Source organism: Lonchura striata, chromosome 9 (assembly GCF_046129695.1).
Source record: "Lonchura striata isolate bLonStr1 chromosome 9, bLonStr1.mat, whole genome shotgun sequence".
In the NCBI taxonomy this organism is placed as follows: domain Eukaryota; kingdom Metazoa; phylum Chordata; class Aves; order Passeriformes; family Estrildidae; genus Lonchura; species Lonchura striata.
The window spans coordinates 15,184,549-15,207,756 of record NC_134611.1 but is presented as its reverse complement, the minus strand read 5'-3'; the positions used below and the strand labels follow the sequence as shown (position 1 = coordinate 15,207,756).

General features: G+C 40.3%; 1 protein-coding gene and 1 long non-coding RNA gene across 2 annotated transcripts in view; one reads left to right on the top strand and one right to left on the bottom strand.

The window, feature by feature from the left end:
* The window catches only part of ST6GALNAC3 (ST6 N-acetylgalactosaminide alpha-2,6-sialyltransferase 3), a 217,961-nt gene extending 207,332 nt beyond the window's left edge, over window positions 1-10,629 (bottom strand). Inside the window, exon 1 of the mRNA XM_021527764.3 lies at window positions 10,311-10,629. Within this exon, the coding sequence (XP_021383439.2) occupies window positions 10,311-10,328 (18 nt within the window). The 5' untranslated portion in view covers window positions 10,329-10,629. The remainder of the gene's footprint in view (window positions 1-10,310) is intronic.
* A 7,521-nt stretch (window positions 10,630-18,150) lies between these two features.
* LOC116183887 (uncharacterized) lies at window positions 18,151-20,032 on the top strand. Its single transcript, XR_004148587.1, has 2 exons — window positions 18,151-18,218; window positions 19,730-20,032. It is a non-coding gene; the product is annotated as an uncharacterized LOC116183887 (long non-coding RNA).
* The last annotated feature ends 3,176 nt before the right edge of the window (window positions 20,033-23,208 follow it).

The window sequence follows — 23,208 nt, the reverse complement described above, 5'->3', positions numbered from 1 at the left end:
GCAGCAGAATAAAGCTGAATTTCTGCTACAGAACTTCCCGTTTAAACAGTGGCTAGATCCAGTCCAGGCTTATTGACTATACACTGGCAAGTAATCTCAACAAAAAGTATGGTAGGAACCTCACAGATATTTCCTGACCCCTTCTTACTCGCTCATATCTGTACCACCTTCTCAGCTGGGCCAAATGCAACACTGAAATACTCAGGAAACTAATTCATCTTAAAAATAACACTCAAGAAAGCAAAAAGAGTTCCTGTAGCCCAGTTGCATTTCTGGTTTATGTAGCAGCTATGCTGCAGCACAGAGGGGGAGGTGAGCAGCTGCAGGTGGCTTGCAGAGGTGTCAGAGCTGTGCTGAGGAGGGGTGAGATGCGCTGCCCCTGGGGCACAGCCACAGCTGCCTCTCTGACTCTTGGATTGCACACTTGGCTCTGCCATTCCAGCCTGCTCTTGTGCCTAGGGCAGCTCCAGCCAAGGCCACTGAGCCTCCACATTTAGGGTTCCCAAGTGGAATTGTGGTTACACTGGGGGAAGCTTTGATGGCATTTCCAGGTCCTCAGTTCTTTCTTTTCACCTTAAGTGACCTGGTAAAACCACTAAGATACCTTAATTGGTTTAATGAAATATGAATGGGCAAGTGGCAGCAAACACAAAGTAAAAACACAGTATAAACTTTTCATAATAAGAGTTGTGAACTACAGAGACAGACTTCCAGGTCCCTGTAACAAGTACAGAGAACTTAATACTGGCTGAGAGAACATGCACAATAAAGCAAGGGTGCTGTTCAAGAGGTGTCCCCAAAAGGTGCCATTTCTTCTCTCTGGTTTGGAGTATTCTTTTCCAGCTCCTGTTCTCAAGAAAAACATTTAGTTGGGTAAAACTAATTTTTCTGTAAAAATATTTTATACCCCATGGAAGAAAATGGAAAAAAAGACAGAAAAGGAATAGAGACACACACAGAGACAGCCGTCTGAAATTTGCTCTGTAATCATATGGAAAAAAGTTATAAAAGCTTTTCTTTTGGCAAAACTTCCATTCCTCAGTTACTAAAGATGTGTCTTCCACTAGTTTTTTCCCCACATCACACATTCCACAGCTCCCAAGGATCCCACAGAATGAGTCAGTCTCATTCTCCATTCCATTTTTCAAATGTGGGGTTTTTTTGTTTCCACATAAGAAGCACTAATAGAACGCTCTCTTCTGTTAATAGCTGGTTTTAACCTGACTGGCTTGTCAGAATTGAATGTAAACACAGGAAACCTATAACATCAACTGACATGAACTTGTACATAACTTATTCACATGGCTCAGAGGACTGAAGCAAAGAAGTTTAGTAAAACTAAAAGAAATTTAAATAATCACATAAGCCCAATTGTGGATATACATAACCTGGAATTAAAATATTTAGTCCCCTGACAAATCAAACCAAACAAAATTTTACAGGAACTTTATTCTGGTGCAACTGCACCCCACAGCACAACACATCAAAACACAAAAGCCTTTCAGTTTTTTTGAATTAATTTAAAACATAAAGTGACTTCCACTTATGGAGAAGGGCCAGATCACAGTAACTTTCAGTACATACACAAACCACAAGCAGATAATTTTATAATCTAATGTAAAATAATGTACTGATAATTACTGAAAGTACACTAAGAAGCACTCTGAGGGCCTCAACAGGTTAGTAATAATACCACTGTGTATATTAAAGGGTTAATAATAGATACACATTGTTATTTCTTCAATGTAATGGTAGCCCATCAATCCAAGAAATAATTATGTTCAAATCTGGCTAAACAATATATTTGGAGGAAACTAAAAGTTAATAGCTAACAAAAGGTTGTGCAACTTAGAATAAAAAAATTAACTGGTATTTGGTTTCTGGCTTTTTCTATTTAGAATTAAATCACCAAACCTCATGGAACAAAGTCTCATATTGTTACATGCTCGGGGGACATTCTATTTGCCAAAGCCCTGGTAAACTTTTCCCAGTATTGAGATTATATATAACTTTAAGGAAAAGAATTTAAGAAAGAGATATCAGATACCCAATCCTACACCAAACAAACACTGTGAGGAACACATCAGTAGAAGAGACAGGAACTATAAATAATTCATTTGCATATCTTCTGTACAAATTGCTGTTCCCATGAAATATACATGTTTTTTCTGATTACTTCCAACCGCTCCACACCTGCCATCCTACCTGCCTAGGCCAGCATTCCTCTGCCTATTGTTAATGCAAATTGCTGAAAACATACCTTTCATAAAAAGCTACTGCTTCATTTAATTATTAGCATATGTACTGCTCCCATGTTAATTTTAAATGTCACACATGCTATGCAGGTAAACAAGAACTGCCTTTACATCACATGAACCATTCCTCCTGAACAGCATCACTTACAAGAAATCATCTGCTAAACCCTTCCAGTTCAGCTCCTGCTTCACCTTTAATCTGCTCAATAGTAAATATGAAAAAGAATATCCAGCACGGTATTTTTACCACTTTCAAACACATAAACCAAAAATTGTCATGCTTTTCAGGTGCTCCTTCTAAAATAATCAGAACCAAAATACCTGTCATTATTTTAAATACAAATCCCATTTATACAAATTTTGTATTCATAACATAATTTTAGCTAGTTGACTGACTTAGAAAAAAATTAGTACACCTGTACAGCTCCCAGAAAGCATATGAATGTACCAGCATATGGATATCTTACTCAATGTAACTTGGGACACTGCTATCAAAAGCAGGTATGTAACGGTGTAAAGGCAGTATTTGCATTAACACAGGATGATCCTGAGGGCAGGGGGGAGTACAGAGAACAGACAGCTCAATATTTAACATTTTCTGAGCTCTCAAAGCAACTCCCACCTCATCCAGCCATAATTTATTCGGTCCACAGATTGAGGAACACAACACACATTACAGTCACACATTGTCCTTCAATACTTCCCATTCACACAAACCAATGAAGCCACTGGGAAAGCAGTGGCCGTTCTTTCTCAGCAGTCCAAAGGTTATTTACAAGAACCACCACAAGAAAATGCAGCAGATGCAGCTTTTCCTCCAGTAACAGCAAATTCATTCCATATGAGTATTTGATGCTGACAACAGCAAAGCAACTGCTCCCTCAGCTTTAAGAGATGACAGGCCCAAGGCAGAGTTTTGCCTTATTTATTTAGAATATATCCAAAAAATGGAGCTGCCTTTCCCCACCTTGTTTACAGATCTCCACAAAAGAACAATTTCCCCCAGCTCCTGGCCAGAGGTCTCACAGAAGTCTCAATCACTAGCAAGATAAAACACACCTCCACCTCTCATTGTTATGTATGTGCACACTTCCAACCCTCTGTGCTATGAATCCAAATATGGATGGAGAGCAGCTGATAGGCAGAAGAAAGTATTGGGAAAGTGTCATGGATAAAACCACAAAATATCTGGTTAATATCTGAAAGTAAAATTAAAAATAAATTTAGACTCACTAATTTTTCTCATACAAAGTAGCTCTTTATATTATGGTAAAAGCTGCTCTAGGGAACAAATTGGTTCAAAAATTATATTTATCCATTAACCACCAAGAAGATAAAGAAATTCACTTTCCATTTCATGTGTAAGCATTTTACCTTCCTTAGAAAACACAAAGAAAACTTTTTTCCTCTTTAAGCCACAGACACAGAAAAAAATCCTCTTAACAAAAAGTCAGTCTGCTGCATAGATACTGCTTTCCTGGGAAAGGATGAGGAAACAAATCCTGGAAAGATCACCATGTCCAGTATTACATTTCTGGAAAGCACACAAGATACTGCTGGAATGAAACATGGCAAAGGAACAGACAAAATGCTAAAAGCTCTGCCTTTTAAATTAACCACACAGTTGTTGTTATATTTGTGTTTAAAACCTAAAATAGGGGTCTTTTAGCTGCGTTTCACACTCCCTTAAATTAATCATGAATGTCTGGCAAGAAAATAAGGTGTGCTTTTTTCTTTTGGGTGCCATGTCACTAAAAATAGGCAATAGCATATCTGTCCTGTATCTCGAGGAATTTCAATATGTTGTCAAAGTATAGCAATTTGCTGCTTTCTATGATGGCTTATGTCATGCTCTGACTTGCCGAGTTACCTGGTATTCAGGACCTCAGAATGGAAATTGAAAAAAATGAACAAGATATAAACCACTGAAACTCACACGTTTACAAATGGCTGAATTATGGGACAGTTCCCTTTAATATGTGATTCCATACCCCTGATAATCACAGAACCAACTGGGCAATTTGGCCAAATCAATCTGGCCAGAGAAACCTTTCCTTAAACCAGGCTGCCCAACCAGCACACAAAGACAGTGTGCCCCTGCTTAGGGGGGAAGCCTAAAACTCTTAGGTGACACAGGCTTCACTGTTTGGAAGACAATGAAACTGCAAGACAAAAACCTTCCCCTGTTATTGCTTTATCAAAATTTATACTTTATACTTATACTTCATGCTGGTTTTGTGGTTGTAGTTTTCACACCTCCAAGCCAGACACAAATCTCCAGTTTTAAACCAACTGAAGTGTGCTGAAAACTGCAGGTTCTCTTGGTTCAGCTATATGAGCATCAAAATCAAATTCATTCAACCAAAGCAAGTCCTCTTGTATGACTAGACTGACTAGGTGCTGTCTCTTTCAGGGAGGGGGCTAATACATCGTCCTTGAAGTATGATTAAAGTCACTGCAAGCAAGAGTGAAAAGTGGTTTTATACTTCTCAGAATTTAATTTTCTTTAAATTTTCAAGAAGTGAACATAACAAAAAACACAATACAGAGCTCCATATACTGAACTCCATAAAATCTCACGTGGTAATTAAGCACCACTGGACCATGATACAGCAAATCCTAGCCCTGCACATTGGCATTCATTAATGCAGCTTCATTTACTTTGAAGCAATTTAGAGGTAAACAATGCAGAACCACAAAAAAAAACCCTATTTTATTTAGAAACAGAATAATTGTAAGAATTTTTTTAAATATAAATATCCAATGAAGAAGGAACATTAAAAAAAAATTTAAAATGTAGTTTTGCTGGTTTTGTTGGGTGGGGTGAAAAAGGATGGGAACATTAAGCCATAACAAATAAAGATGGAGTGATCCACAAGAAAACTGGTTATTACCTCAGAAATCTTGATTCTTCTCTGTAATCCCTTGTTGCATCCACCTACTACTTTCCAGCTCATTTACACACACCTCATAAGGGCCAACGTTGCATATTTACACCTTCCCCTTCCTAGAGATACAACCACATAATCCTAGGAATGATTCCAGATGCAAGAGAAATGCTGCAGCCCACAGAACTGTTGATCAGGTTAAGGCAGGCTGAGGAGAGAGCTCACATTACAGCAAACCTGCAGCAAATTCTGGGAATTGGCCCATCAGTGCAGCATCCTCCCATGTGGAGGGGACGTCACCCCTGTTCCTTTTCCAAGGATCTCCCCATCTCTTGTCAGAAGAAAGAGCACAGCATGAGAATCGAAGAGGATCCAAGTACAACTCTCAGCACAGGAGAATGGATGGATGCCATGCATAAACATTGCTGCAGTCAATTTAACAGTCAAGGCAGAATGTGAATTATCTTGGACCTGATTCAAGCAGGATATAAAGGTCAAATCTATGGAAATGTTTGCATCCTGCAAGTCTCTAGTAGAGAATGGAGTTATGGTGAGACTCAGCCTACCCTGCACAACAGAGCAGACTGAAACAGAGAACATGCTTTTGATGATATAGAAACTCGGGAGTAAATATATACACTCATTGTCATGTACACAGAGGTTTAAAAAAATCAAATTAATAACTAAATATCCAAGAGTACAAGTACCCAAACACTGGGATCAGATCCTTTCAGACCTTCTGCATCTCTCCTCTGAACAGCTATTTGCCAGGGTGAAAAATTCAATTTAATGAGATCAGCTTTGCTATTTTAGCCTCAAAAGTGCAGATGGGGCATATGCCTGTAGATAGTAATATTATCTGTATTACTGCAGTGTCTGAAGACCCCAATCAGACATAGGCCATTGAACATTCAGAAAAAGCACTCAAAGAAAATTCCTGCCAAAAACAGTTCACTATGTGCACTAAGGGAAAAATGCAACCTGTGAATTTAATTAAACCAGTGGAGATAACCATGGAGAAGAAGCATGTGAAAGAATTGTAGATGAACACAGAGGTACTGTCAGCTTAGACAACATCCTGCAGAAGAGCCACAAACCTGTGCTGAAGGGTTCTGGTTGTTTGAAACCTGAAAGTTATGCTTTGCAAAACAGTTCTTTCAATCTTTAAATTAGATTTAAAAAATATTAAAGAGTCTATGAATTTTAGATGGCCACCTGCTTACTTTGATAGGACCCTCAATCAGCTGTGGTAATAAGAACATCACCTCACATTATGCAAATAATATTTAAACAACAGAGCTCTGCTGAAGGCTGGTGATCCTTGTTGATGGAAGGTCACATCCAGCCCCCAAGGCACATGAAACCTCTGTTGTTCACTGCACAGTAAACACACAGCACAAAAACCAGAAGGAAGTGTCTTCCTAGATTTCATGCTTAGTCCTCACTGTACAGGCCCATCACATTCAGATTTTGTTTATTAAGCTCTACCACATGAAGCCTACACAGTGAAAATTGTACTCGGATGACAACATAATCCATCTCCATCATCTTCTTCAAAAGTTCCATTCAAAAAGAAGAGTTTGGGAGCAGAGTAAGACACAATCTCCTGCAAACTGCAGCATGTGCAAACTAAGTTACCTGGCCGATTTTCTTTAAAATATCATGGTCCAGTCTTCACTGGGGGATAGCATGGTTTTACAGAGTATTATCATTCATGCTGCGTTTATCATAAAATGACACATATTTTGAAGTACTATTTTTCAATTATGCAGGAAGTGGAGCAGGAAGCAATTTATTGTGTGAAATCTGTCCTCATCTTCAAGAATTACTGGCAGATATAGTGGAACTTAGGGACTTGAATATCATTAGGGACAAAAGTGACTACATAACTAGTAATCACTGCTAATCTAGTAGCTGGCAAGGTGACATGCAGCTACCATAGTAACCAGCATCAACTGCTTCCAAAAACGTGCCTACACTTCACTCAGCTACTTGGCATGTTTTTTAAAGTCATGACAGAGAAAATAAAAACACATCATCCACTTCAGAACTTGCACCTTTCCCTGCTTTTCTTTAACAGAGGAGAGAATGCCCCAAAATAATAATTTCACTGGTTTTACTGAGAAAGCCCCACCACTGACTAGAAGATAAAGTTTGTGGAGACACGTGACATCAGTAATTTCCCCATCACTCTTAGTAAAAGATGGTAACAACACCAGAGAGACAGCAGAGACCCTTAGAGAGAATCCCCTTCCAAAGCATTTCTGCACAGGCTGCACACAGATCATTTCATGCAGTACTCAGAGTCTAAGGAGATGTTCACATCTAAAGGTGATACACCTCTTCTCACGCACTCATACCCACTCTAAGTAACTACAGTTAATTATTAACCACCAGCCTTGCTCTTTGCACTTTAGAGACACCGCTATCCAATTGCATTTATATTAAACTCTCACTCATAGGAACTCCAGACATTCAACAAGTCTCAACATTTTTGTCAGGGGATTAAAAATCAAGGAAGAGAGGAGGGAAAGCAACAAAGCAGAGTCAGAGAGACACTCAGGGCTGAAGTGGAAAGGACACAGTGTTGTTCTGGCTTCTCATCCATTGTGCAATCACTTATTTCAAATTTATACCTACAGATTCCTGGGGTTTTTTTCCTGTTTCCACACAAGCTCAGGGCAAAGCTCAGGGCAAGCCCCAGGGAAAGGAGAAGGGTGTAGCTAACAGGCTTGTATTTTCAGGAAGGAATGAGCCTAGTGTCATGTCAAAATATACATATCATTTTGAATTTCCTTGTTAGGGAAAAAGCTGTAGACATTACATTAAAAACTTATATACAAGTAAGTGTCTTGAGCTAGACATTTAAATTGCTCCTGCTGGATGTTTGTCTGAGAAAATCCAGCTTGCCTTATGGCAGTGCTAATCTTCTCATATCTGTTTCACTTTTTATCCTTGCACCTGCCTGTATTAACAAGATTAAGAATTAAGCTGGAAGAGGGCTGTCTGTCAAGGAATACCAATTAATCTATTGATTTAACCATCAGAATAAGAACCAAATGGAGTTCCTGGCCCAGGCAAACAGAACGTTTTTACTGCATTATAATTCAAACTCCAAGTCATGCTTGTGGCAGGCTATGTCACCAGACTGCAGAGGAAACAATTAGGAGGGCAAAAGAGACACTGGAGTTTCCTTGTAAAAGGATCCTTACTTAACTCTTATTGCCAAAAGGAAGACTGTGCATGTGATCTTGCCACAGAATTTTTAAAAAATAAGGAATTCTGTTTTCCAGATCACTGGCAGATCCAACCAAAGTCCTTTAAGAGAGTGTTTAAACAGGAGTGCACATCCTTATCTTTGTGAAACCAGGCTCCATTCACAGAGCTCACATCTCATCTCAAACCACAACTCCAAGCTGCATTACTGCTGTCTGACTAAAGGAGTTTGTTACCATCTAGCACCAAACAGAACCTGCTGGTTCAGGGAAGTTTCTGCACTTGCAGCAAACTTTGCCATATTTATTAATATAAAAGCTACCACAACCTGCAAGACGGACAACTCAAAAAAAACTCATGTACTGCAGATTCATTAGTTGAGAATGAATGAATGGGGAAAAGAGTGCAGCAAAATAACAGGTTTTTTTTCAAAGCTGAATGCCCAAAAGTAGTGCTAAGGATCAGATTCATGGAGACATCTAAATGTTCATTATCCCGAAGTTCAAAGTTTTGCAATTTATCCACTTCGCTTATACACTGAAAACAACTGCTATGACAGGCCATCCCAAAGTTTAATCAACTCTATGCTAGAAGATCAGATTGCGAATAACAGAGAACTCACAGATCAGTTTTAAAAGAAAGAGAGTGCAAATACATTCAAAGTATGCACAGAAAACAGCAAGGCGGGTAAAGAACGGACAGAGCGGGTCACACGCGGACCGGGTCACACGCGGGTCTGGAGCGGACCGGGTCACACGCGGACCTGGAGCGGACCGGGTCACACGCGGACCGGGTCACACGCGGACCTGGAGCGGAGCGGGTCACACGCGGACCCGGAGCGGGCCGGGTCACACGCGGACCCGGAGCGGGCCGGGTCACACGCGGACCCGGAGCGGGCCGGGTCACACGCGGACCGGGTCACACGCGGACCCGGAGCGGGCCGGGTCACACGCGGACCGGGTCACACGCGGACCCGGAGCGGGCCGGGTCACACGCGGACCGGGTCACACGCGGACCCGGAGCGGGCCGGGTCACACGCGGACCGGGTCACACGCGGACCTGGAGCGGGCCGGGTCACACGCGGACCGGGTCACACGCGGACCTGGAGCGGGCCGGGTCACACGCGGACCGGGTCACACGCGGACCTGGAGCGGACCGGGTCACACGCGGACGGGAAGCGGACCGGCCCGGAGCCAGGCGCAGGACAGGGACTCCCGGCAGGTGACCCGGGAACAAACGCTGCCTGTTCCCCACTGACCGCACTTCCGCCTCCTCCCCTCCCATTCAATCCCTGCCGATTCCCTCCATCCCCATGGCATGCGGGCTCCAAATACTTTTACCTCGGTGAGGGAAGCAGGCTGGAGGAAGCATGTGATCACACGGTAAGTTTATGCTTATATTTGCTGGCATGACGGGGGGAAACCCGCTATCAAATAGGTTGCTTAATCAGAAAATGCGGTTAAATAGTGGGTATAATTGTGTGGAGCATGTGGATCTGGAGCAGATTCAGCAGGGGAGTGTGTGCTTAAGGAGCAACTAGGACAGCTGTGGGCATCTGCAGCAGTTGCTTTAAGAGCAGTAAATGCTGCATGGTTAGAAAATAAGTTGCCCGTTTTGTCCTTTGTACTGGAAGTCTGTTGTCCAAATGCTGTTGCTCCTCAAGGAATTCAACGTAGACAGAGCTGAGCAAACCAGAGCTCCTCTCCCCCCTCCCATTATTCTCCCGACTTCTCTTCCCGCTAGCTCACAGTTCTGACAATGCAGGGAAAAGAAAGAATGGCAGAGGGAAGCAGAGCACAGCTATGCGTTGCAGAATCTCTCCATATTCATTTGCCAAACAAAGCCAGGACTCAAAAAGACAACGAAGATGCATTAGGACTATACCAAATCCACGCCTCTGAGCAGCGAGGGGCTCTCTAACAATGCATTCAAGCAACAGATAGAGATTTACCTTCAAAATGCAGGCCATGTTCTTTCTCTATCCTTCCTACCAAAGAGCAGCAGGATTCTACTTTGTGAGCAGCAGTTCCAGTGTCGAGCAGGAGGCCGGTAGAGCTGCAGAACTGCCGGAGCCTACATTCCCGCAGATCCAGCTGAAGGTAGCACGCACCCGGGATCCGTTAGTCATATTAGTCTTTTTCTGCCCTCTGCGTTCCTCCCCTCGGCTGCTGCCACTGGCTGGGAGCCAGCCCAGCACCTCCCCTCCATCACATGACCGAGTTTGATTCATGGCTCCAGCGTGTTTTCCTGAGCTCCGGGACGTGCGGGCAGCGATCTGTGCCGTGCCGGGCTCTGCAGTGCCTGCGAATGGAGCGGCGTGTTCGTAATTGATCCCTGTGCAGCCCTCTCGGTGTGCCCAGGGGACGGCTGCTGGCAGGCGGGCAGAAAAGTCCAAACTCTGTTACTGGGGCTGCAAAAACCCGTACGCTGCTTGTTCGAGTGCAGTATTGCTTCATGTTCAACCCTTTTCACGTTACAGCAGGCTTCCCTTTGTCTAAATTGCTGCCTTATGAGAATCAGTCATGATCAGCAAGCAGCCCCAAGATCCCACCAGACGGGTTTGCATTATGTCCTGCGTGCCTTTTTGAGTGAAGAGCTGGCATCCATCACCGGGAATGAAAGCTTGGGTTCGGTTGTGAGGATTTTTACTTGTGCAACTTTCCTTGGGCTTTCTCAAGATAAGAAAGTGGAGTAAAGTGCAGATGGATAAATTCAGCTGTTGAAGAAATCTTTCGCTTTACATAAGCTCATCAAATTCAAATTCTTCTCTTACATAACATACTCTGTATATTATAAAGCTTTTGCTTCATATTTGTCATTTATGCAGTCTCTTTCTCCCCTTTTTACACTTTCTCAGTACTTCTCATTACTTCATCTTGGAACTCTTTGCATTTTCTGTACTTGGCACCTTCCCTGTATTCCTTTCGTGCCACATTGCTTCACTCCTGCTGCTTTGGTACCAAAAGCTCTCTGGCTCCCTTAATAAATTCCTTGTAGTGGGTGTCTTCATCCTCTCTGCAGCAGCTCGGGGTACCTGTCTGCATGCAGGCACTACCCTCCAGCTCATGTTAAGGAGCCATTTACCACAGAGCCCCTCTGTGTGTGGGAGCCAGGAGGGGATAGTGCTGTGCTGCACATTTAACAACCAACACTGCTCCCAGCCTGGCAAAGGCTCTCCTATCCAGGTGCAATCCCTCAAGACAGTAAGTAGGTTGAAACTAAAGGAATTAGATGTCCTCACTTGTATGCAGGGGCAAATCCTCCCTAAGAGCAGAGCAGAAAGGGCCTGGGGGGATTTCTCCTGCTCACACTCCTTAGCTGCCTTGCTGTGCATTTCCAGAGAAGATGCCAATCTGTGTTTGGCCTTGGCATCAGCAGCCAAAGTGCTGTACTCTTACACGGGTCCTGCAAACTCCTCAGCACCTCTCACCACTGGAAATCCATTCCAGGTTCAATTGCAGCCACAAGCCAAAGCTCTTGAGCTGAAAATTGTAGTGTTGCTAGGAAGACTAATGAAAAAGAACTTAGTGAAGTTCTTATCTGTATTGACTAACATAAAGAAATACCTAAATGACAAGTCACTGGAAGAAGGTAGTAAAAGAGGGGTTTACAACATTTTCTGTTAGCGGCTACCACCAACCAGAGTTAGATCATTCTGGATAGCAGTTTATGTGTCTTTAAATTCTTTTTATTCATAAGAAGTTCTGTAACAAAGCTCTGTTTCTTAGTGAATAAGGTAACCAAATAATTAATTCTTTCCTGAGTAAAAAAATAATTGCCTATTTTTTTCTCTTCAGCAGTCAAGAATCTAGCTTTCCTCAGAGTGAAACTATTCCTTTCACCTGTGTGATGGCATGAAAGAAGTTTTCACCTGAGGCAAATGAAAAATATTCCACCCCCTTCCTACCAGCCTCCATCATACCAGCTCTGTAAAGAATAAAAGGAATGATACTGGAGACAAACCATCCTGAAAAGGTCAACCATTTCAATATGTCCAAAGCATTGAGGGATTTCCAGTGAATTATATTCCTTAGGGAAAGGCAGAGACATGGGTAGTTGTCTTGTTTTAAGTATCTCTGACATGTTTTGATTCTAAACATCATATCAGACAAAATGTGGTGAACTTTAACTTTTAGACTTTCTGTAAATGGATATTTATCTTAAAAATACTTCATCATTAGTATGAACAGCAACATCCATCCTTCTCTTTTTTTTCAGAAGGGATATGGATTTCACTTTATTTTCTCCTTGGAACAAAACTGAAGGCTGAGATCACCACAAAGAGCAACAGAAAGTCCAGCCTTAGGCTGAGCTAATTTCACCTCAGAGAAACTACACGAGGAAACTACACAAATTGACCAAATGATAAAAGCAAACAGCACATCATTCAATGAGTCTCATGAAATGCTTTACCTGAACTTATGATACTCTTGAAATCAGCTTTAGGCCAAACACAGCTCATATAAATTTCAGTTGTGCTTGCAACTTTACATGCAAAATTAACGCACTTGTTGCCTCGTAGGGATGTCAAAGGCAGTGTGAATCTGAGTCTGAGTCACTGTGACAAGCCACACAAAGTCACTTTTTCTAGTTCTGAGGACAAAGACCTTTAGTTCTGAGGACAAAGACCTTACATGTTTTCCATCTCATCCAAATCCTTCTGATACATTCCTATGGTGACGTAACCTTGGGGAAAATATGGTTGTGTGGGCAGCAGCCCTTTACAGTTCTAATTCTTAAAAACTAATTCTGTCATAAGGAATCAATCATTTGTGGAGAAGGCTGATTAAACCTTAATTTGCTGAGATTAACACAGCTACACAGTCCCAGCATCCAAGCAGGAGTTTGTGGTGCCAGTGTGGGTAGTTCTGCTGGGCAGGCTGTGCCATTAACAGTTGGTTTATTTAGTGGCTGGACACGGTGGCACTGATGAAGCTTCACTTTCACCTATGGTAAGAACTTCAAAGCCAAAACCTCACAGATTTAAACAGCAAGTTATTTTTTTAGTCCCACATCTGTATTTTAAAAGAGCAGGCTTAGAGAAAGCCTGAAAGCTATCTGATCTTTGAAATCAGACTCTGCTTTGTGTAGTGAAAATGCGCCAAAAAGGAAGAACCTGTTCTTACCCTTGCTGCCACTACAAAGTTTTATCAGACAAGGATGACACAAGGTGGCATTTTTCACCCTTCAGGTGCAACCTGAGTCAGTGGCAGAGTAACAGATCCACTCTGCTGTTATCCAGAGAGCTCATCTTCCCAACCTTCTGTGTCAAGTTCTCCTTACCTCATGTAACACACCACTCTAAGTAAGAAATTTAAGGTACTCAGCAGCCCAGTCATGGCAGAAGTAGAGGATGAGATGATTAAAAAACCAGCAGGTTATGATCTGAACAGAAATCTTATGGGGTTATGGAAGTGCTACTTGAAATTTTAATTTAAAACTCTTAATGATGCTGATTTTCCAGGTAAGAAAAAAGGCTTAATCAAGCCTGACTACTTAATTTTAGAGGCAAACCTCTGTTACATTCTGGAGTGCAGAAGCTGAGGAGAGCAGGTGGGACTTGCTACAGTCTAAATTCTCCTGTTACTTTTCAGAATATCCTTACAGCTTAAAGCAAGCTGGTCATGTGCACGTTACTGGAAGAACTGGTATATATTGCCCTGCCCAGCTTCCTTCTCGGCACAATTCATCTGAACCTTACTCAGCTGCAGGACAAGCCAGATCCATTAAAAAAAAAAAAAAAAAAAAAAAGTTTTAGTTATGGAACACTTCTGCATGTGTCACTGGCAGGAGACAAGGACTGCTCGGCACCATTCCTGCCCTTGGAAATTCAGCTCATCACCTCACCATTATTCAGTGTCATGGTAACAATTTAGCACAGCCACACAGCACTTGCAGACCTTGCATTTCTGGTGTTCCCCCCAGCCCCATTCTAATGCACACACACACACTCTCAAATCAAGGCTTCTCAACTAAACATTCTTAAAAAAAAAAAAAAAATTTAAAAAAAATCAAGTGTTTGCCACACCCAACTACACATGAATATTCAGAGATTAAAACACAAAGGGTCTGTAGAAGTTCCTGGAAGCAGTACAAAGTACACCCTACAAATCAGTAATCTTTTCAGTCTGTTGACATTTTATTTTCAATGCATGCTCATCTGAGAGCTTCAGGTTTCTGTTTTCAAAGATGATCATTAACCAGTGATCATTTTACACTCAACTACAGATTATTGGGCTTTTTTATATAAATGAAAATGTGTATGCCATCTGTTATTTGTAATTTATTTTTTTAATTAAATGTGTTTTAACAGAAACAATGGCTTTTTATTTAATGCAGGGGAAAAAAACCCAAAACAAACAAAAACCCCACATGTTTAGAAAAGAACAGTGTCTCTCCCAGACAGCTTTCCTCTAATTAAAATAGACTAGGCAACTCCTGAAGAGTGCTGTATCTGCTTATGCCACTAGATGTTTTGTCTGTATAAAAATAGTATGATAATCAAATGTATGAATTGCCTGCAGTCTCCAGGAGAAGAAAACCCAGCAGTAAATATTTTGTGGGGCGTTCAAAAGCTGTATGATGTGTTTGAAAATGCTCTGTCATTTGCAGGTAACTGCGTTGGTCAATTGGTATTTCTTGTACATTCTTCAGTAAAGGATGTATTTGGTTTCTCCACTATAAAGTTTTTACATTCTTTGCTCTGTTATCAATGCTTTACACTCCCACTATCTTTTTGAACTATAACATCACAAAAATACTGATACTGTTTTGCACTGCGATATGGCCATGTCAGTGTATCTGCTAATGAGATTTTATCCTGGAGAATACAGCTGGGCACATAAAAGGAGCTTTGGAAAAGGAACCAGCCAAACTTCAATCATGGCATGGGAGGCCTTAATTTGGAACAAAACTTAAAAGCAGCATTTCAGCTTAAGAGAATGTTTTCTCCTGAACTACAGAAGCAGAGACACACCCTGCCTCCTTCTTCCAAAGATCAGCCTGTTTTTGTGGGCTCAACTCTGTCCTTATCCAGTTTGTCTTAAAAAAAAAAAAACAATGCCAAACCTCTCCCTCTTCCTTCCCAAGGCTTTATCTAATGTTTCTTTGCACTTGAAAGGAAAAGCTTAAAAGTGCAGCAGGAAAGACAAATATATTTCATTCAGGAGTGAATTAATTTTGTGCAGGGCAGGGGAGGTAAGGGTGGGGTTTTTCACCACTCTCAAGTAGCATCAAGAGGGTCTCAACCCCAGCAGTGCCAGAACTGAGCCACCTTGTTCAACAACATCCTGCTCACACCATCACAAAACAGGATATAAACTAGCCCCAAATGCAACTGGTGGTCTCGTTTCAGGAAATGACATGAATTAGCATTATTTTAGCACACTATAAATCAATCTTGAACATGATTAGCATCATTTTAGGAATAAAAAAGGTTTTCACAGATTTTTTTCCCTGTCTTGGGTAAATTCTGTTCAGTCATGGCCACAATGTTTAGACATGCAGAAAAGAATTTGATTTGTGCAATCACAAAAGTAAGCAATATTTTCTCAGTAGCAGAGGTGTCATATGGGGAGTTTTAAAGAAGATGGTCAAAAAGTCAGAAAACCACCTATTCTGTTTTTAAACCCCATTCTGTACTTGATTCCTGAATTATGAAGCCAATTGAATTATACTGAAATCCAACTCTACTCCTTCCATTAAGAGTCTCTCAGTGAAATTTTGTTCTTGGCAAATTTAATGTCTTACCTAGCCACAGCATGAGTAACAGCAAAAGCTACTTATAGATCTGGAATCATGAGCTTTACTCCTCTGAATCCAAATAAACTGCTACCCTCCTGCCCTGTTAAATCCACACTCTCCTTGGAGCCTTCAGAGGCCCTAAGCAGCCATCATGCTGTGCCCTAGTGCCAACAGCCTTTGCTCCACTGGATATAAAGTGAAGAAAATATACTTTTATTGAGGTTATTTTCACCCATAAAAGTTGCCAGTAGCAAAGTGTTGCCATGCTTTGAAAAGTCCACCTCAAATTATTAACATATATACTCAAAAAACACCTTTACATCTTCTGGAACATCTGACAGCTGTCAAACAAATATTTAACAAAATCTATCCCATGCAATTGTTTTAATTAACAATTTTACAATTTTAGATGGCCACCATTTTACAAGTTTACAGCTGAGAACAATCTTGCCTGTGACAGTTGTTCACACTGCTGTGTAATAGTGAACAGGAAGATAAAAAGATGCATTTATAAGGGGATCTTAAGGTCTTTAATAAATTTTAAAAATTGTGAATATTGCCTTGTTGGACCAAACAGCAACCTTGAAATCAAAGTTGCAGCACTGAAAACAAGACTAAAGAAATACAGGAATTCAGCCTGAGTATACAGATCTCAGGATTGTTTAATTACATGATCACACCATTCATTCCCCAAAGGAAGTTTTAGGGTTGTGGGTTGTTTTTTGGTTTTAGGTTTGTTTGGGTTTTTTTCACTTGGAGTGAGAAGTGAGGTTTGGGGGTTTGGTTGTTTTTTTTTTTTTTTCCATTTGTCCACTCTATTTTAGTTCAAAAGATGAAACCTGCAAAATATAAGTTTGAATGAGCATTACATGATTATGCTGTTTCCTACAGGATCACTACTTCAATTACTAGAAAAAATGATACAGTGCATGAGAAATGGTTTTAAAGAAAAGCTGCAGAAGTCTGAAGATTTAAATCATTGGAAGCAGCTCTGAAGATGTGGATTTTGAAGTTGTCTCCAACAGAAATCCACTGCAATGGTCTCTGATTTAATAGCTAGATACTGGTATTATTTTCCCTCATTTTCTGGACTTGGAATTTGAAAACACAAAGGCTTATTTACCAATGCACTGGGTATTTGCAGCTGCAGTTGAAGATAATAGGAGTTACAGTCTGATCATATTAATTGATACATAATGCTGAGTGCTCTGAACAAAAAAAAAAGTCTTAGGCACCCAATATTGGACAGCAGCATAAAAGAACACATTAATTTCTTTTCCCTGTGACTCACTTTCTTTCCTATAAAACAGTAATAGTTTTTAATGTCAAGGTGTCATATTACAGTGAATGGCATAAGAGTGTCCATTAGAAATGAGACAACCTGTCTTCAGGAAGTGCTTTCACTGTCATGAAGTAACACATGGCACAGAGCCACACTGGGGCATGGTGGGGCAAACAGAGTATTAAATAGCTGCTCTCCACCTGCATCTGGCCAGCCCAAGAACACAAATAAGCCAGAACCACTAGAACAAAAACATGTTAATAATATAATTTAAAACTGTGTTTAGAAGATAATTAGACCAATCATTAAGATATGAAATAATAAGTAATTTAAAATAATTAGGGCTGTAGAGGTAATCCCATTGACATTTAAAATTTTGTATGCTTAGGTTTCTTACTACTTTTGTATCCCAAAAGTCAGAGGCACAAATTCCATCTCATGCCATTGCTGGCAACCCTATAATGTACTACCTGTGAAGTTTTCTAACTTCCAGAACCATCCAGGATTCCCACTCCTGAGAAACCAACTTGCACAAAAGCAGCCATTCCAGACCCACAGCACAAGGCACATCCTTCCCCTGGCAAGTGGTAGCAGCAAAGAAAGAAGATCCTGTCCTGTGGCACACTCCAGTCTAGTTAATACCAAGGGCTGAATCCAGCAGCTCAGGCACGGAACAGGACACAACCTAAGCTTGTCCCTATTGCTGCTTTTTCTGTTAGGAACTCGAGAAAGAATGCCTGCCATTGCTATGCTAACTTTGAGAAGAGGAAAAATCCAAACAACTTCTATGTTATTTTAAGAGTCCCAATAATGCAAGAAACAGAAAGACTCAGAGTAAGTCAATTTAACAGTCCAAATAAAGTGCATACAGTGGTCCTTGGAAAATTACAAAGTGGTGTTTGGTAATTTTGATATTTTATGACTTCTGGTAACCATGATATTTTGCTCAAAGTTGGTTTTGAGTTTTCAAAAAGTCAGTAAGGCCTCTATTAACAGCTTCTCCAAACTGAAAGTTGAAGATTCACACTTCCACTGTAGTGACAAAACACTAAGACTTGGTAGTCTAACTGTTTATAAAACCCATTTTATGAGCAGTGCAATCCTGACATAGATCACTCTAAGCCAAGTAAGAGACTTTATGGACACAGTGACCTTTGATGTAAAACACCAGGTTTTGCAAAGTTTTCCCCGGACACAAGTTCCATATCTCTGAAGAAGTTTATTCATATTGCTTTATAATTACAGCCTACATGTCAGGAGCAAAGGAATAGGAACTTGGATCTAACTAATTTGAGAACATCTAAATGAAATGTGTTCATAATGTCAATTTTTAAAATTTATGTGCGTGACAAGTTAAGACCTTTCCTGCCCCTATATTTGCAAGATGATTATCAGCATCTCATTTTTCTCTGTCTGTTCTTATCATTGAGAGCATATCATCAGTGTTAGCAGGTCACATAAAAGTCTATTTATTTCGCACCAAAAGTATGAGTAATGTTGCACGTCAACATCCAGGACAAGAAAAAATAACATATTTTAAATATAAAACATTTTGGAAAGAAAATCATTTTAATCATCCTCAGGTGGGTAACACTCCATTTCATTTTCCCCCAGAGACATATTACTAGAATTAGTGTTAATCTCAATAAAACTACAGTATTTCTGTTAATTCACCAGAAAGCATCAAATTTAAAAATAGCTTGTAATTTATTATGTGCAGCATAATATAGTTTTATAAGATTTTTATTGTTTTTGAGACCTTTTACAGTTTTCCTTATCAAAATGTGACATAATTCTTCCCATAGCTCAGCTGTCTCTTCATAATGCTGCAGTACATGATAAAGAAAATACTTTATCGTTGGAGATAAACTTACTGTGCCTGGCTTTCCATTTTAATAAAATTTACGACAGCATCAGAGAAACTGCAGTACCAGATTTCATTGGCTGACAAAAAGCACACATTGGTAGCTAAGATTTACTTTACACCTTTGTTTTGGCATTTTATATAACAGCCATAGAAGCAAGCTGTCAGGACAAGGTCCATGAAGGATTTTAAGGACTGGTTTAATTTAAATTCAGGGGTTCAGATGCAAACGGGATGGCTGCTAGCAATAGAAAGTGTCAGAGCATATGGATTGCCTAGATTTTATTTTTGCATGACACTAAATGAAACACCTACCTACAAACACAGAGTTCCTCCATTTTATTAGCCTGAAATTAAGTTATCTTTTGCAGTTAAAGGCCCCTGAAGTAGATTTGTTTATCTTTGGAGCTGGGATAGAGGGAGATTTTATTATATTGGACTAATCCTCTCATTTAATGCCCTTAATGAATTTTCATTCCAGAAGAAGATGCCACGGGAGAAACGGCCAGATCCACTGAACTTTGTCCAGGATGATATTTACATCCTTCCTGGTATAAATCAAAATCTTTTGAGAGTTTTCATGAGGAGGAAGAAATAAACCTGAGTGGTGGGTGAAGTCATGAACAACTGAGAGGCAGCTGGGTCAGAAGCTGAGTGGGAGGAAGAAGGATCAGCTTTTTCAGCTCATAGCTCAGATATAGCCTTTGTGTTCTTGGACAATTTACATTGCAATTTAACATATTTGCATCTTTACCTGATAAGAATAAAGAAAACTGCACATTGCTGTGGTCCTTTAAAAATCTTTGTCCAATATAACAGCTACCAGTAAAGAGTTCCCCTGTTGGAAACACCAAGGCCATCACACTCCTTCTGTGAGCCATGCAGTTTGCTGCTGCTGCCACAGTGGGCTAAGGGCTGTAACATCAGTAAGGTTTCAGCTGGGACTAAAAGTCTTGGAATAATTAATAGATGATGGGGTGATAAAGAACAGTGACAATCAGAAAATTACCCTGTTCTAACTTCAAGAGCATTTCCTTCCTTCTTCCCCTGATTACTATTTTTAATCCCACAAAGTGAAGCATCAGGAATTCCTCCAAGGTGACAGCAGCTCTGTGCTAGAAGGGTAAAGAGACCAGGCACTGACTGGCATTGTTCAACAGACCAGCATCAGGGCTGGGTGAAGAGCTGACAGATTGGTGTTTAATTCTGTTTTCACAAACAGAAATGGAGACTGTTTTGCTAAAGTGAAAATCTCTTCCTTTAACATTGCTTCCCCAACAGAAGGCCTGGCTAAGTGAGAGCAAATCTGTGAATTTTCAAAGCAGTTTCTTAAACCCACTTGAGATTTTACTGACATTTACATTTCTAGAGCATACCCAGTTTATTTCTATCCAGCATTCAGAAGGCCATTATTTGCATCTCTTGAAGCTTTTCTTTTGCACAGTCAAAACACACACTGCTACACAAAGTGAGTTCACTGGAGGGGCAGGAGAATTTAGCTTCGAATACATTTCAAACAGGAGCTCTGCTGTACTTTGAACAAAGCTTTTGGAGTTTTATCATGGTATCCTGTCTCTCCTTGAGAATAGCTGCAGAAATACCCCAACCTTCCAGCTTCCCCTTCCTGCTCCCCTTCATTCTTCCTTCCCTGCCTCCAGGCCAGCTCAAAGCAGCAGCAGGGATGCTAACCATGGCCAAACTAGAACAGTATTAGAGATCACCCACGCAGCACCAAATTCAGGTACATCCAGATAAATGCTGGGAAAAAATAATTTTGATACCGCAAGGGAAGATGGATTGTTAGAGGAAATAAAAATAGCTGGGGAGCAAGCAACAACCTACAAAAAGCCAACATTTCTGTTTAACTGTTTGCTCCAGTTGACAAAAATAATGACTAAACTTCCATGAGGCAAAACAAAACTGGATCAGGACTCTGCAAGTCTACATGGAAGAACCTGAAAGAGAGAAGACCATGAGACAAGGCTGTTAACACACAGATCTCACCATGACACCAATGGAAATTTAAAGTTTTAAATATTTCAAGTTATTTTCTATGTTAATTTCATTACTATTTCAAGGAGGCATTTGCTCAAGTTCTTAGCATGCATTTGCAGTTTCTTTCTTAAACTACAAAAGAATTTTCAATGATGCATGAAAATCACTGGAAAATAGTCTCAAACAAAACATGAATCTATTTACAGGAACAGTCTAAATTCACCTACTCCAAGATTAGTTAGAAATCTTCCTTATTGTGGCTGAAATGAAAATAAACAGTATTATGATTTATCTGACTGAGAAAAACTCCAAGAACTGCTCAGGAAGTTCCTAAATGTGCTATAAAGTAATTCACAGAAGTCAGGATCTGCTCTTAAACAGTTTAGGAACTTATTACACTAGATATAGTGGCTGATTACACTGCATGTGATGAAATCACACACACACACAAAAGAAAACCAAACAAAACAAAAGAATCCACTTCTCTTTGAGCACAGATTTATATTGGCTCCTTCAGGTCTCACTTCAGGCCACAGTGTCAGTACTGGAACATGTTATTCCAAAAACAAATTATTTACACATTGGAAAAAACAAGCCCCATTAGGTGGTCATGACACCCACCCCTTTCTCAGCAAGCACATGAATTTTTATTGAGGTTTGCTCTGCTGGAACAGAATTCTTTCCTAGGAAAAAGTTATTTCAACATCTTCTATGCCAAATATGTGCTGTTGCCTGTTACTTGTGCCCGAGTGTTCAAGACGTGGCTGAACAGCAGCACTGACTGAGCTGCAGACTGGTTACCTGCACAGCACCATACAGCAGCTCAAGGAATGGTGGCAGCCACTTACACAGACATCAAAGTACCTTCTGTGTGAGGGCCAGGAGTTTCACTAAGTGTGTAGTTGGCAGGGTTGGTTATCAATAAAAGCTCTTAATTCTATTATCATCTGGAGAGTCACTTGTCTAGAGCAACACATACCCCATTAGGAGATTATTTTGCTTTAGCCTCAAGTGTACTCTAGTTCTCATGCAGTATTATTCTTTGGGATTATCCATGATACCCACAGGTAACAGGATCCTTGCTTTCTTTTTCTTGCACTACCAATCATCAGTTATAAATAGAACTGTTAATTTTAAAGAGAAAAAAGGGTATTTCTTACTGCAACCAGTGTTGTTCTATAGGCAGTAAGAGAACTATGAGAGAAAAGATGCTATAAAGCCTTTTTTCTTTTTAATTAAAAATATATTGGTATTTTAAACACTGATAAGAATCATATAGCAGAAATATTCCTAGGTGCGTGTCATGACAAAGTAGAAGGGTTTCTCTCCTCACCTTGGATTAGCAAATTTCATATCAGATATTTCATATCAAATTTCATATGTGAACAGTGCAACCTAGAAGAAGAGCAGGATCCAAAAGAGTTGAGTTTATTAAATGATCTACAACATGATTAGCCACCAGTGTGGGTACATATATATGGTTTCACACACATATGTCTGGGGGTGTATGTATATGTAAGTCCTCATATAATTAGTTTATTTTTTGTGGCTGTGAACACACTTCAGTTTCTTCACACTAGCCCTCAAAATGGTTTCAGGGTATTTGTCTCACAGCCTTTAATGGCTTAGTTACCTAATGAAGTAAGAATTTAAATAGTGAACACTTAGATTTGTTTTGGAAAGTAAGAGAGAAGAAATCTTCCCAGAAGGATAATAAACAGAATTTGTAGTCAATCAGCACTCTAGCAATAATAGAACACAAGAACAGTGGTAGAGCCTGGCACTGGCAAGCTCCAAGACAGATTATTTGTGATGGGGTTATGCTGTGCCATTAGGCAGAGTGCTCAAATTTCTATAGTCCTTCCTCCTGGGGGTTCAAAGGCAAACCACTGTCATGGGAGCAAAGTTAGTACATTTTGGTCAAGATTTCACCAGAGGGTAATGAAACATGAAGTAACATAGGAA